The sequence below is a fragment of the Diabrotica virgifera genome, chromosome 1 (assembly GCF_917563875.1).
Source record: "Diabrotica virgifera virgifera chromosome 1, PGI_DIABVI_V3a".
Classification (NCBI taxonomy): domain Eukaryota; kingdom Metazoa; phylum Arthropoda; class Insecta; order Coleoptera; family Chrysomelidae; genus Diabrotica; species Diabrotica virgifera.
Genome location: NC_065443.1, coordinates 193,993,213 through 194,008,068, shown reverse-complemented (window position 1 = coordinate 194,008,068; position 14,856 = coordinate 193,993,213). Strand labels below are relative to the sequence as shown.

General features: G+C 32.0%; 1 protein-coding gene across 1 annotated transcript in view; it reads right to left on the bottom strand.

Moving 5' to 3' along the window:
• The window catches only part of LOC126878999 (odorant receptor 43a-like), a gene marked incomplete at its 3' end in the record, with an annotated part of 56,118 nt that extends 41,649 nt beyond the window's left edge, over positions 1-14,469 (bottom strand). The window contains 1 exon segment of the mRNA XM_050641878.1: positions 14,245-14,469. Coding sequence (XP_050497835.1) covers positions 14,245-14,467 — 223 coding nt within the window.
• Between the last annotated feature and the right edge of the window lie 387 nt (positions 14,470-14,856).

The following is a 14,856-nucleotide window of genomic DNA, read 5'->3' as shown; positions in this document are numbered from 1 at the left end:
TCTGTACCATATTTATATATTAATTTCGGCAGTAAATTGATACAGACAGATTACTCAGGTGGTTTTTGGGGTTTCTGAACAAGAATGTCACATTAGAACAGATCTTTACTTAGTGCTTGGGGTGACTAATATACACGCCATATTCTTAAGTTTCGAGACTTTTAGACACTAAAGTGATGCAAGTAGATTACTCGAGGAGTTTTGTGGTTGTTGAACATGACGCCATCAGAATCGACCCAAAAACTCTCTAAATTCGAGATCAGTCACCCTGGGCACCAGGTGCTCCGAGGGTCGGTTGTAATGTAATATTCGTGTTCGGACATCTCAAAAACCCTCGAATAATCTGTTTTCTTTAATTTATTGCCGATATCCCACGAAACTCCAGATGACGTGCCTTAGCAGCAACTCTGGGCACTAGGTGACTCGGAGGTCGGTTCTGCTTGCGTATTCGTAACTCCATAAAACCTCCCAAATAACAAAATTTTGCCCTTATTACACTGATTTTGACAGGTTTATGCACTTTTGGATGCATGTTATGCACTAAAATGCAATTTCCACCCATTTTTATATTGTACACCTTTTATTTTAATTTGAAAAAATAAAAAAAAAAATAAAAAAAAACGGTGTATTTGCCGACTTAAAGCAAGAGTAACTTTTAGTACTAGAATACCTCATAATTTAATACTCTACTCTCAAAAATGTCTAAAAAAGACCAATAAGTTATGAGATAAAATATCCGTTGATCTACCCAAGACGGATGCCTATGACCAGTACTAGAAATTCACAATTGATAAAATCGATTCATCTCTGGAAGAGAAATAAACGTAGCAGTTTTCGTTTTCCTAAATAGAACTTTTCTAAATTCTTTTAAACTCAAAAAACCAAAAAACGAAAAATTTTTCGAATCGATTTTTCTAGAACACTGCGTATTCTTCTGAGTTAAAGCAAAAGTACCTTTTAGTACAAAACTATCCCAGAATTTAATAATCCAGTGTCAGAAATGCTTAAAAGTTAGACAGAAAAGTTATTCGATAAAATATCCGTTTCCGTACCCAAAAAGGACCCCTATGACCGGTACTAAAAATTGACAATTGATAATTGACATTTGACAATTGACCTCTGGAAGATAAATAAGTCAGTTTTTGTTTTTCCAAATAAAAGCGTTCTGCAGCTATTTCAAAGAAACTAATTACAAGACTTCGGTATGCTTCTTCTAGACGAAGCATATCGAAGTAGAGGTCGTCCGCCAACCAGATGGTCTGATGACATCAAACAGATCGACAGAAACTTGATGCAGACAGCACAGGACAGAAATGCATGGAGAAGACTGAGGGAGACCTATATCCAGCATTGGGTAGATCCGGGTTGAATTATGACGATGATGAATTACAAGACGCCATCTTTAAAGAGCTTTAGCTTTCCTTGAAAGCATTTTTTAACTAGGTGAATTGAGTTAAATTTTCTTCAAATTATCTGAGGAATCTCCGGTTTTCGTTTGTTATGAGAGCTTCTGGGCTCTCTGTATAATATAATGGGTAGGTAAATTCCCTACTATAACCAATAAATTGTAAAAATTGTTTATTTACTTTTATTGCGTTTACTTAGATAAAAATATGATCTAATCACTTAAAATAAAGATGTTACAGTTTCCTATTAGATTTGAAAAGTGTGTAAAAATTCCGAGACATTATTCAGGAAAATAATATTTAACAGGATACGATCCTTTTAATGATATACAAATTAATTTTTTGTATTATTCATCTTTGCGGTTATCCTGCCAAGTTGTAAACGGTTTTAGATTAGTGTTTTTTAGGCATACTCGACATGGTATGACTCAGAAAATTGTGGTGATATGAATATGTTTGTATAACACCCTGAAATAATTTTACAGACACACAATTTAATATTTTTATACGAAATAACTATATAACCATCCTGCCTCTTTGAAAATAGATTTATATTAACCTTCTTGAAATATGTGCGAAATGGCATGACTTAGAAAATCGTGTAATTGTCCACGAATTTTCTTACAAATTTTTTAACTATTTATAGTAAAAAAGGTGTAACTAAACATCCTGCCATTTTGAATAATGTCTACTGAAATTATTTATTTTATAACAAAATTTATTTTATGACTTAGAAAATCACGGAACCAGAGTGAAAATTGTATACAGAATTTTCCAAGAAACAAGTGCAGTTAAACATTAGGTGACGTCATGCCAACATTTTTTTTGGTCATTTTGAAATAAATATGATTAATTTATTAAGTTGGCAGGACTTAGAAAATTATGAAAATTTCATTATTTTCATTACATGTTTGTATATCTGTATACTCCCTTAGTCCTTTTGCAACCGTCCTGCCCAAAAAATTTTCTTCATAAAATAGATAGTGTCCTGTTATTCTATGGATATGGCAGGACTTAAAAATTCATCGCAACTCCCTTTTTTTTATGGAAAATCTAATTTTCACAGGAAAATGTCACAGGAAACCCGTGGATTTTTCCACAAATTGTAAGTACCTTCTCTAACCTTCCAGTATTGCAAAGGGCAGGACTTAGAAAATCGTGGTTGAACTTCTGTTAATATCTCCCGGTTTATGTGGATGCCTTCACATATCTGGGTACAGAAATCAGAAGAATTCCGTAAGGATCGAAATTAATGCACGTATTTCCAGATAGCCCAATAAATGACCGTTTCGGAGTGTAATTTCCAGGGGCAACTCCGAATTGCATGAACATTTGGATTTAGGTTCTACGTACCCTCCACTTCAAAGTTGAATTTGTGCCTTTGGTTGCTTTTACTTGGGGGTGACATTTACCCCTTCTTGGGGGGTGAAAAACGCGTGTTTAAAATAAGGCCGGAAATGGATAAATTGACTTATTTTAAGCACCTTTTGCTCTATAAAGTTTTTGAAGTTATACTTCTTTACGCGCGATGAGGGTGAATTTTTATATGTTAAAGCCAGGCGCATACGCATCACCCAGGCGCATACGCGCATTATAACTTTGTTCTGATTGGATGTTCAAATGACATGTCAAAAATTATCCAATATGGCAGCTGTAGGACAGCTGTGGTTTGGAGGAAAAGGTAAAGGTAAACAAATGTATAATATATTAGTTTTATTGTTGTGAGGACAGAAACAAAACAGGTTATAATATTGTAGTGACTTTTAAATAGTTTTTAAAAGCAACAGGTACGTAATAATTGTTAATGTATCATGGGTATAAACCTACCTGTTTGATCTGCCAAAATACATAGTATGTAATAATGTAATATAGTATTTTTACTACAAAAACGTTATTACGTAGGTCAAAATTTTTGACGTAAGAGAACTGTCAAAACATTAGAATGTGACTTTTCATTATTGCTATGTTTATTATAAACACGGCAATAATGAAATGTCACATTCTAATGTTTTGACAGTTCTCTTACCTCAAAAATTTTGACCTACGTAATAACGTTTTTGTAGTAAAAATACTATACTTTTATTTATATAATTTGATTACCATCAATATTCACCTAATATATTGTTTTCTTACTATATGTTTTGTTGTATTTTTTTTCAATTCTAAAGTCCATTTTAAATCAACAATAATTGAATAAGAAATTGACAACAAGTTATTCAAGGTCAAATTTAACTTATACAAAACACAATTCTACATCAAATTTTGCCGTGAATAAAAAGAAAATAAAGAAATTTGACAAAATAAAACATATCCAATTGTTCTATTTCATCAAATTCCTTCATTTTCTTTTACAAACCATACATTTTGTACTCGTCAAATTTGGCCTTGAATAACTTTGTCAATTTCTTGTTCAATTTATTGTTGATGTAAAGTGCACTTAAATCATTTCAATTCAAAATTAAAATAATTTGATCAATTTTCAAAATATCACAAGTTTAATGACGTTCTACACCTTCGGCAAAGAATTAAGGATTTGCATGAAATTTTAGTATGTTATAGTTTACTTCAAAAAACTAAGACTTGATTTTTAAAAAAATGTTTTACCGCGCCGTTTAATTACTATTAAGGGTCAAAGTTAAGTTTTAACATGGGCTCTTATGGGAATTCTTAAAAAGTTAATAACTTTTGACCCAAATTTACGATTTTTAATTATTTGTGCTTAAATTAAAGGTATTTTTGTAAGGAATAACATATTAAAAAACGAGGATTGTTTACCGTACCATTATTAAATAAAAGTGAAATTACTGTTTCGAAATTTAACAAAGTTGGTAGTAGTGAGATCAGCTGCACTCATAATTATATCCGAAACGTACGTGTCAATCACATGACCTCGGTGGTCTAGTTGTTGAGCGTTCGGTCAGAGTTCGAACCGTCCCGGGTTCCAATCCTCTACGATTCATTTTTTTTTTAGTTGTTTTAATAAAAATTTTTTGAAAGTGGTAGATAAGTAAGTTAGTTTAATATTTAAATAGAATACAATTACTTCCTTAAAATTATATAATAGAAGTATAACTTCTTACGTGCGTACAAAGTACACACACATTCTTTTTTTACATAAGTCGATACTTTTCGAGTTATTTGCCATTGAAAATGTTGATTTTTCGACAAAAAAACTACGTTTTCAGACCGTTTTTCCCAAAAAAAAGTAAATATTTTATCGAAAAAAATATTTTTAGCAAAAGTGTAGCCTATAAAAAAACGAAAAAAATGGTGTACCAGTAAAGTCCACTATTGAGTATAAGCAAAGTTGTAGCTCATGAAAAATACGTTCTTATTCGTCTAATTCCAAATCGAATAATTCAACGCGAAATCACCGAAGAAGCGTTTTTCGGGAAAACCTTATTAACATTTTTAAAGTATCGAAAAAAGATTATTACTTATTTTTTACAAAAGTGTACAGCATAAAAAATAAACGAGTTACACTGAAAAAAAAGTTGGCCCCTTTTTTTTGGTAAAAAAAAATCGTGAAATCCTCCCTCTATTTAGCACCCTAAATGAAATTAATCGTTTGGCTTTACATTCTATTTTAACTGTATGTGTATTGTTTATAAGATCTGTATGTTTGATTGGTTTGAAGTGCTTATTTTTGAAAACATTTGGTTTTATATTAAAAAAACAATTTCTAAAAAATTTTGAAAAATTTCATTTTTTCAAAATAACTTAAAAAGTATTAGTGATAAGAAAAATCTTAAAGAATAAAAAATGTAGGCTTTGTTATTTTAAATATGCTAGTTTCATTTTGTTTCTCCGCGAGACAAAAATTGGTTAAGATATGGCTGTTCAAAATTTGCATACACTCGTGATTAGTGACCCATTCAAGCTTTCTCAATGATAACCCTTTCAAAAATAAACACTCTTAACCGGTGAGACTGAGAGATCATATAAAAAATAGATAGGTAAGTAAATTGTTTGTAAAGCGGTAGCGAATAATTTCATTTGGGGAGCTTAAACACGGCGAGATTTTCATGATTTTTTACAAAAAAAAGAGGGCCAACTTTATTTTGAGCGTAACTCGCTTATTTTTAATGCTAAAACTTTTGTTAATAATTAAAACAAAGATTTTTATAAAGACTTTAAAAATTTTTTTCTACAACCGTGTTAAAAATGCAATTTTTAGCACTCCATACGTGCGTTAAAAATGCTACTTTAAGGCACTAGTGCTTTAAAATATTTTTAAGGCACTGCAGATCGTATTGACCGTATAGACAATTTTAATGTAATGTCAAAAAAATTAAAAATGGAATATCAGTCAAGTTCAAGTAAAAGTTTCTGTAGATATTGTCCTGTAATTACGTTTGTTGAAAAAATATTGTATGATATGCGTGTTAAAAAGTACATTTTTAAGGCACTCATGTGAATTGCAGAACTCGCTATCGCTTATTCTGCAAACTTTCACATGCGTGCCTTAAACGTGTACTTTTAACACTTATATCATAAATAACTATTAAATGGGTTTTTCCCGAAAAGTGCCTAATTTTTCGGTGATTTCACCTTGAAATATTTGATTAGGAATTAGACGAATAAGAACGTATTTTTCATGAGCTACAACTTTGTCTTTATTTGATTGATAGACTTTTCTGATACACCATTTCTTTGGGTTTTTTATAAGCTACATTTTTTCGATAAAATATTTACTTTTTGATTTATTTGTGAAAAACCGTCTGAAAACGTAGTTTTTTTGTCGAAAAATCAACATTTTCAATGGCAAATAACTCAAAAATATTGACTTATGTAAAAAACTCTATAGAACAAAAGTTGCTTAAAATCAGTCAATTTATCCATTTCCCGGTCTTACCTTGAACGTATGTTTTTTCACCCCTGAGAAGGGGTGACTGTCACCCCCCAAGTAAAAGCAACCAACGGCACAATTTCAACTTTGAAGTGGAGGGTAAGTAGAACCTAAATCCAAATTTTCATCCAATTCGGAGTTTGAAAATTACACGGTATCGCCGAATTTCCCATTCATTTACTGGGCTAAGAGGGGAATCGTACAAGATTGATGACATCCAAGTTATTAGACAAAAGAACCAAAATGACTATCTACAGTACATTCGAGAGAAAAATACTGAGAAAAGTGTATGGCCCGGTGGAAGAGGAAGACGGCACATGGAGAATCAGTAGAAACAACGAGGTTAATGAATTTAATGAAGGTTACGATATTGTACAATTTGTGAAAAGTCAAAGACTGTCATGGCTGGGACATGTGCAGAGAAAAGACAATCAATAAACAACAAAGAAAGTATTACAATGGAAGACGAAAAAAAAAGAACGGGCCAGAACGAGAGGGATAGATGTTTGACACTTGGACTCTAAGAAAACGGAAATAGTGAATATTCAAACGAAAATATAGGGTGCCAGGTATTTTGACCAACAAATACTCAAAGGAACAATTAACGAAACATAACACAACAATAAAAAAAATAGAAACAATGCTACGACAAGACATCAATGTTCTAATCTTGAGCTGTAAATAATAAAATCAAATAAAATACGACATCATAAGTTTCAATGTAACTTTTATTAAGCTACTCAATAAGGTGTTCTCAATAAGTTAATACTCAATACATATTTACAGGATCTACACAGAAAGAAATAACTATAAAATTGTTGACCAAAAAAAAGGAAACTTCAAATACCTTGACTTAATATTATAAATGGTCAACACGAACACAGACCGATAATCAACAACGTAAAATAGATGACTATAATTTCTAATGACTCTAATTACTAAACTGAAAAACTGAATAATTACCCAAAAAAAAATTAAAAATATATAATTGACACTCATATTCCGTCATCTATTCGACAATAAAAAAAAGCTTTTTTTGTTTCTATAATACTAAATTTATAGTAATTACACAAAAAAATTACATAATCAAAATGTCTATATTTTAATTGATCACCCATTTTAAAATAAAAATTACTCAATAATGACATCAAATTAACTATATTAAAAGGATGACCCTTTTAGGATGTCAATGCACTTTTTCAGTTAAATAAACACAAAACAGGTGTCTTATCTAGACCGCACGCGACAAAATTGGCATATTATTGCTTCTTCACAGTAAGCAGATAATAATTTAACTTACTAGGCAAAGTGAGACATCTGTCAAGCTCCATCTGGCCTGCGAAAAGGGCAGAACACGGTACATAACGGACTGTTAGCCCCTCAAATATATGCAGTACTGTTGAATTGGCCCCAAAGAATAAGGCCGGGCAGTAGAAATGGCTCTCAAAGAAGACTAGTTGGAGGTACGATAGAATTGACCGTGCCGTAAAATTGACCATACAATAGAACTCTTAAAGAAAAAAGGATTTCGTTAATAACGTTGGAACAATAGAATGAAAGGTTACTTCGACTTACCATAATTCAATTATGAGTTCACTCTACTGACACTAAATACTGATCACAATAAATCAACCTCTCAATGCATATTGCACGGCTAACAAACTAAACAGAGCTTTTTTGAGACGTATGCCCCAATTTATAGACGTTGTGTGGGAACGACGCTAAATTAAGATCTGTGAGAGAATGAAGAGATATTCCCATAAAATCTTTGACACTTAAGACTTATCAGCTATAAGATTAAAAAAAAACACAGTTTCGTCAAGTGCCTTCTCGGCACGAAGGAAATTTATTATGGTTTTGGGAACACAATTTGATGTGAATTCACATCATTTCCAACTCGCTTTTTATTCTACATGCAGAAAAATGTAAACGTTACAAGAGAAAGTATTACAATGGAAGACGAAAAAAAAAAGAACGGGCCAGAACGAGAGGGACAGATGACGTGAAAGACGACATGAAAACCATGAACATAACACAATGGAGAAAAAGTACACAAGAGAAATCCGAATGGAAGGACATAGCCAGACAGGCAAATACCCATCCAGAGTTATGAGGCCAAAAGAAGAAAAAAAATTGGCGCATACTGAAGGACCTCTTCAAAAACAAAATACTTCGTTTCCCTGTCGTCTTTATAAAACTGCTATTAAACAGCCAAGATTGCAGATTGCTTGCCGGTAAGGTATTCACGCTGTCGTGACTTTCACGGCACATGCTAGGCAAAAATTGTTTCTAAAAAACGTCGCATGCAAAGCCCGTCGCTTGCCGATGCCTGGCACGCATAGTGTGAATTACATCCCGTGAAGTGCATAAGATTTTATGTAAAATGTATCTTGCCGAGCCGATGCCTTGCCCATGCCGAGCACTTGCCTAGCATGATAGTGAGAATCAGACTTAAGTAAATAAGTGATTTCAGAATTTACGATTTTCTATTTGTGTTGAATTGCAAAATATTGTTATCTTTATTTTTACCTTAGCCATGATACTTTCCGAGATATTGCAGATAAAATATTGAAAAATAGGACTCTGTAATGTCCATTGAATGTTTTAAAATTTTTGCTGAATTTTAAACAACTTTTCCAGCTTGAAAGTATTCAAATTCTAGTTAAAAACAAACTCGGCATATTTCTACAGGAATTTAATGTCCGACGTCCGACTCTCTACTACCAATCCCTAATAGACAAGGCGAAAACGGCGGGTCCTTTGGAGAAAATATTCCCATGAGATTTTTTTGTATGATCACATTCTTGAAACATTCCAGAATAAGATTCAAGAAGTCGCCCAGGCGAAAACTGGTCCAAATTTTTTTTAACATTTTTTTTAATCAAATTGCAGAAATCAATGTTTTATGCCCGGACAATTTTTTTAGGTTTTTTGGACTATTCTGGATAAAAAAGGTCTTTGATAATTTTTCTCTAAAGTTGATCGTTTTCAAGGTAAAAGCATTTTAAAATTGAAAAAAAAAATGGCGATTTTCAAGCCTTAATAACTCGGTTAAAAGTTATTACTATGAAAGTCAGAAAATGACTAAATCACAGTTTAAAGCCCTACAAGATCCTTAAGAAATTTTTGTTATTATTTGATTACTAAGCTGTTATTTTTGAGTAAAAATAATGAGCGCCACGCACGTATTAGGCGTCCGTCCATGATGAGTGCGAAAGAGATGCCATTCAGGCAGTCCAATGGCTCATCTCACTCGCACTCACATTTACAGCCGCGTCAATACGATCTTACCGCTCATTGTTAATAAATAAAAATATCAGCTTAGTAATAAATTAATTTCACAAATTTCTTTAGGATCATGAAAGGGGGGTTTAAATTTTGATTTAGTCACTTTCTGACTTTCATAATAATAATCTTTAACCAAGTCTTAAAACTGGCCATTTTCTCGTTTTTCAAATTTTAAATTGCTTATAACTCGAACACGATCAACTTTAGAGAAAAATTACAAGAGACCTTTTCTATTCGGAATGGTCCGAAAAATCTAAAAAAAAATTTGTCCGGTCCGAAAATACTGATTTTTGTAATTTGATTAAAAAAAATTGGACCACTTTTCGCGTGGGCGACTTCTTGAACCTTATCTGGGGTGTCTCACGAATGGGATTTTTTCCAACGAAACCGCCGTTTTCGCCTTGTCAATAACCGATCGGGATTCACCAGTGCGCTTCACCAGTTTACCAATTTAAACGTCGAAAAAGAGAGATAGAAAATATATAATAGTGAAATGGAAAAAGAGCACAATTTGCACCCCACAGTACTGCAAATTTAATAAATATTTACTTTTATGATCAAATCAGTTGACCCATCATGTCCCAAGAATATCAAGGTACACCACCAGTGTGGGCGGTAGAAATTTTCTTAGGTTGGGTAATTCATACAATGATAAAAATCTTAATACAACGTAATTAGAACACCACACAGTAAAATTATTACGGCATTGGTCGTATTATCTCCCTAGCTCAGTCGAAAGGGGGACGTTTTATTACCTGTATGTTAAATTTCTTTAAACCGTGTAATTTTACCAACAACTCACGGGAAAAAGAGCGACGCTCCACAGGACAATAAAAAAAGGTACAGAGGCCATAAATAATTTAGGGTTCGGTATTACCTTAAGGATCCTAAAAAACAAATTTTAAGAGAAATTTTGCTATTTAACGTTGGTTAAACCTCATCTTAACTTTTTATCTTTTTCTGTTACATTTTTCTATTTCACTCAGGCTTCCACGCCACGTTCCGTCGGATTTCTTTTTAATCCTTAGATACCTGATAATTGTTCGTATATTTCACGATCAAAACAACAAGTAAATCAGGTTAAAAGTTTATTTTATTAAAAACAAACACTATTACTCTCTCCTTTCCTGTTTTTAAAATCAAAAATAAATTAAAGAATAACATCTTACCTCCAAAATAGCGAAAACTTGGAGCATTGATAAAAGTTTACAAGTAAGTACTGAGCTCCATTTAGTATACCCATAAAGGGATATACTAAATACTAAAGGATCAAAATCAAGGTGGTTGCCACCCCATCTCGGTGGTGGAAATTTCTTATTATATTTTGACCGCAAAAGTTGATAAAAACGTTCATTCCAAGCAAAAAAATTTTTATACATTTTTTTTTGAGAAAATTAATAGTTTTCGATTTATTCGCTATCGAAAGTGTTAGTTTTATATCGAAAAAATCAATGTTTTTCGATATATTCATTTACGATTCAGTCAATTTATGCCGTAGAAAAAAATTTTTTAAACCAAATTCTTGGAAATTAAATAACGTACAATTCCATATTAAACATTTTTTTGTATCTCTTATGCCAATCTTTCTATTCTGAAGAAAATGGCATTTTTTACCAAACTACAAAAGTTCCTTATTCGCTTTTAACTCCAGTTTTTTAAAAACTAATAATTCTAAGCCAGTTAAACTTCTAGAATCTCTTACTAATACATAAACAAAGAAGAATGAATAAGGCTAATGACTAAAAACACCGCTAACTTACATTATTATGCTTCCAATTGGATTTCTCCTTATTTTAAAAAAAATATTTTGATTTTTAAAACCTTAACCTTTTTTATTTTTTATCTTAGAAAGTCTGGTAAAAACATTTTTATAGATTTTTATAAGATCGATAGGTCTATTAATATTAAATCTTTTTAAAATCCTCAGTCGCAAAAAGGTGACTTTGAAAGGGTTGGTAAAGATGGTTTTTGCATGTTATTACAAGTTTTAATTGTCAATAGCTCACTCCGTTCTTGCAGTACAAATAATTGCAAATCAGGTTCTTGGAAATTAAATAAGCTATAATTTAATTTTTAACCATTTTTTCGTATCCCTGACTATAATCTTTCTATTCTGAAGAAAAGGCCATTTTTTCCAAACTACAAAAATTCTTTATTCGCTTTTAACTCCATTTTTTTAAACTAATCACTCTAAGCCCGTCAAACTTCTAGAACCTATTAATAATACATAAATAAAGAAGACCAAGTAAGGTCAATGACTACTTGAATTAGAATGGTGATTAGGGGATCGCTTCCGATCACTTTTTCACTGAAAAAAAAATAGGGACATTCTTTTCATTATAAGTCACTTAATTTTTGAGCTAGATACTTTTTTTTATTTCCGGAGATAGATATTTTTAAATACTTTAAATTAGTCTGAACAAGTTATATTCGAAAAATGCATAGTTATCCCGTCTTTTGACTTTGAAACTACAATATTTTGCATTTGACGAAGAAGAGCTAACATATAATAATAAAGTATTGTTCGATTACTATTGGTCTTAAGTAAAATGAAAAAAAAAACGGTCTTGTTTATTTTTTCGAAAGGTACATTTTTGTTAAGTATAGTTGTTTTGATAAAACGAAAACATTTGGACTTACTAGCAGAAAACATATTAAAAACATTGATTTTTTCGATATTAAACTAACACTTTCGATAGCGAATAAATCTAAAACTATTAATTTTATCAAAAAATGTATAGCAGGTTTTTTGCTTTTTACCAACTTTCGCGATCAAAATATAATAAAAAATTTACACCCCCGAGATGGGTTGGCAACTACTCCCATGGGAAAACCACCTTTCGGCATCATATAGATTTTCATCCTTGGACTATCCACTACTTATTCTTAAATTTTCAAGCAAATCGATACATTCTGTAAAAATTGCGAGGTTTTGTACTATTTTAAGCTTCATTACTTTGACTATATACCTATTTAGAAGAATCGCAAAGTGGTTCTGGTAGATGAACATGAATGTGATCATATTTTTACGTTAAACGATATAATAAATAAAATATTATCTAGGAAGAAAAAACGTTGCCTTAGTTTTCTTGATAAAAAAAATTTTGATTTGATAAAGTACCTAGATCAAAAGTATGGGCAAGTCTGAAGAACAGAAACATACCAGTAAAACTTATAGGGGTAACTATATCAATATACAGAGACACTAAAAGCCGTGTGATAAGTAAAAATATGATATCTGACTAGTTCAAAACAACTGAAGGTGTAAGACAAGGGGAAGCTACCGTCACTGTTTATTACGTTTATGGACGAAATAATAAAAGAAACAAAAACAAAAGTCAGACCACTTACTACACACAGGGTATATAAATCTGAAAAGCACTGAGATAGCAGATTGTACATTTGCCGACGATGTAGTAATTTTAGCAGCGACTGAAGACGAGTTACAAAGAAGCGTAAAAACATGAAACACATTTTTAAAAAAGTATGGCATGACTATGAACAAAGAAAAATCGAAGGTAATGGTACTAACCAAAGAAAGAGAGGATGTACCTGTCCAGATAAATGATGCAGAAATGAGACAGATAAAAAGCTGAGATCAATAAAAGAATTGATAAAGTGAATAGACTGTACCACGTAATAGGAAAAACAATTATTAACAAGAAATACGTATCGAAACATACGAAGATAAAGGTATTTAGTGCTATATACAGACCAATACTTACATACGGATATGAATCCTGGATACTAAATAGACAAGAGAAAAGTAAGATACAGGCAGCAGGAATGAGGTACCTACGCATAGTTCAAGTAGTCACTAGAACGGATACGGTAAGAAATAACTACATAAGAGAAGAACTGAAAATCGACACAAATATGGAGTATGTTGAAAAAAAACAATTAAGTTGGTGGGGGAATTTACAACGGCTAAAGAAAGAACAACTCTCTGAGCAACTCTCAGCTGAATTTACAACTAAGAATCAAGTTCCTAAAATGTTATGTGTATCCTGTATTACTATATGGATGTGAAACCTGGATCATGAAGGTTAACATGATGAACAAATTAGAAGCGTTTGAGATGTGGTCGTATCGTAGAATGCTCAGAATATCTTGGGTTCAACGCATTTCAAACAGAGAAGTCTTAAACAGAGTAGGTCAAGGCGAAGGTGACTTAATGAAGATGATAAAAAATAGAAAACTTGAATATCTGGGACATATAAAGAGAGGTAGCAGATACAGGATGCTGCAGTTAATACTCAATGGAAAGATCGACAGAAAAAGAGGAATTGGTCGAAAGAAATATTCATGGCTCCGAAACCTTCGTCAATGGACTGGCTTATCAGCAGATCAATTGTTACATGCCGCACAAGATCGAGAACGATATCGGCAAATTGTTATGGAAGCTACCCACGCCTAAAAATTTGGGCACGGTACTTAAAGAAGAAGAAAGAAAGAAGTATTTACCAGTTAAAACGATATGGGAAATGAAGGTGCAGGGGAAAAGAAGTAGATTAAGGCTGAGAGAGACATGAAACTAGGTGGTGGCAAGGATTCTTGACAAAAAAAAGTATCATGGAACGAATCTAAGGATATGCCATAGGACAGGAAGCAATGGAAGAGATTTGTGCACTGGTAACGTCGTACCTATACTCGAGTGGGTAGAAGGGTATAAAGATTATATGTACATATATAATATTTTACCTGCAAAATCGCGAATACTTTGAGCATTGATAAAAGTGTACAAGTATTGGGCTCCATTTAGTATACCCATAAAAAAGAAAAATACCATAAAACAATAAAATGCAAAGAACATGGGGTATTTCTTTTTTTCCACTGGTACATACACGCCAAGATTATTCAACAACCGCATATCTCTTAAATAAAATTTCTTAAAATCCAACAGCACAGTTTTCGTAGTAGTCATTGTCGAAATATTTTTAGGACAGTGAGAATTACTTCTAAATTTTGTTCTTTTATACGCCAAATAATTGTCCAATTTTCTAAATTTGGCATCTATTATTAGAAGAGAAGTATTTTTCACCCAATTTTATTATTAAGTCATTACGTGTTACTGAGTTTATTACCAATAAAACGAAACTATAGAAGTTTTATATTTCAAATAATTTGTTACGGAAAATAATTGCGCTAGAAAATTAGAGAGGGAAATTTGTGAGACAATTACCTACTCCTTAAAAATGGAAAATGGATATATTTTACTTCATACAATTTCTCACATTCAATTTTTAAAAACCGTTTCGTCTTACACACTGTTTTAAAAGACTGGAGATATGCTTTTTCTCATGAAGATCTTTA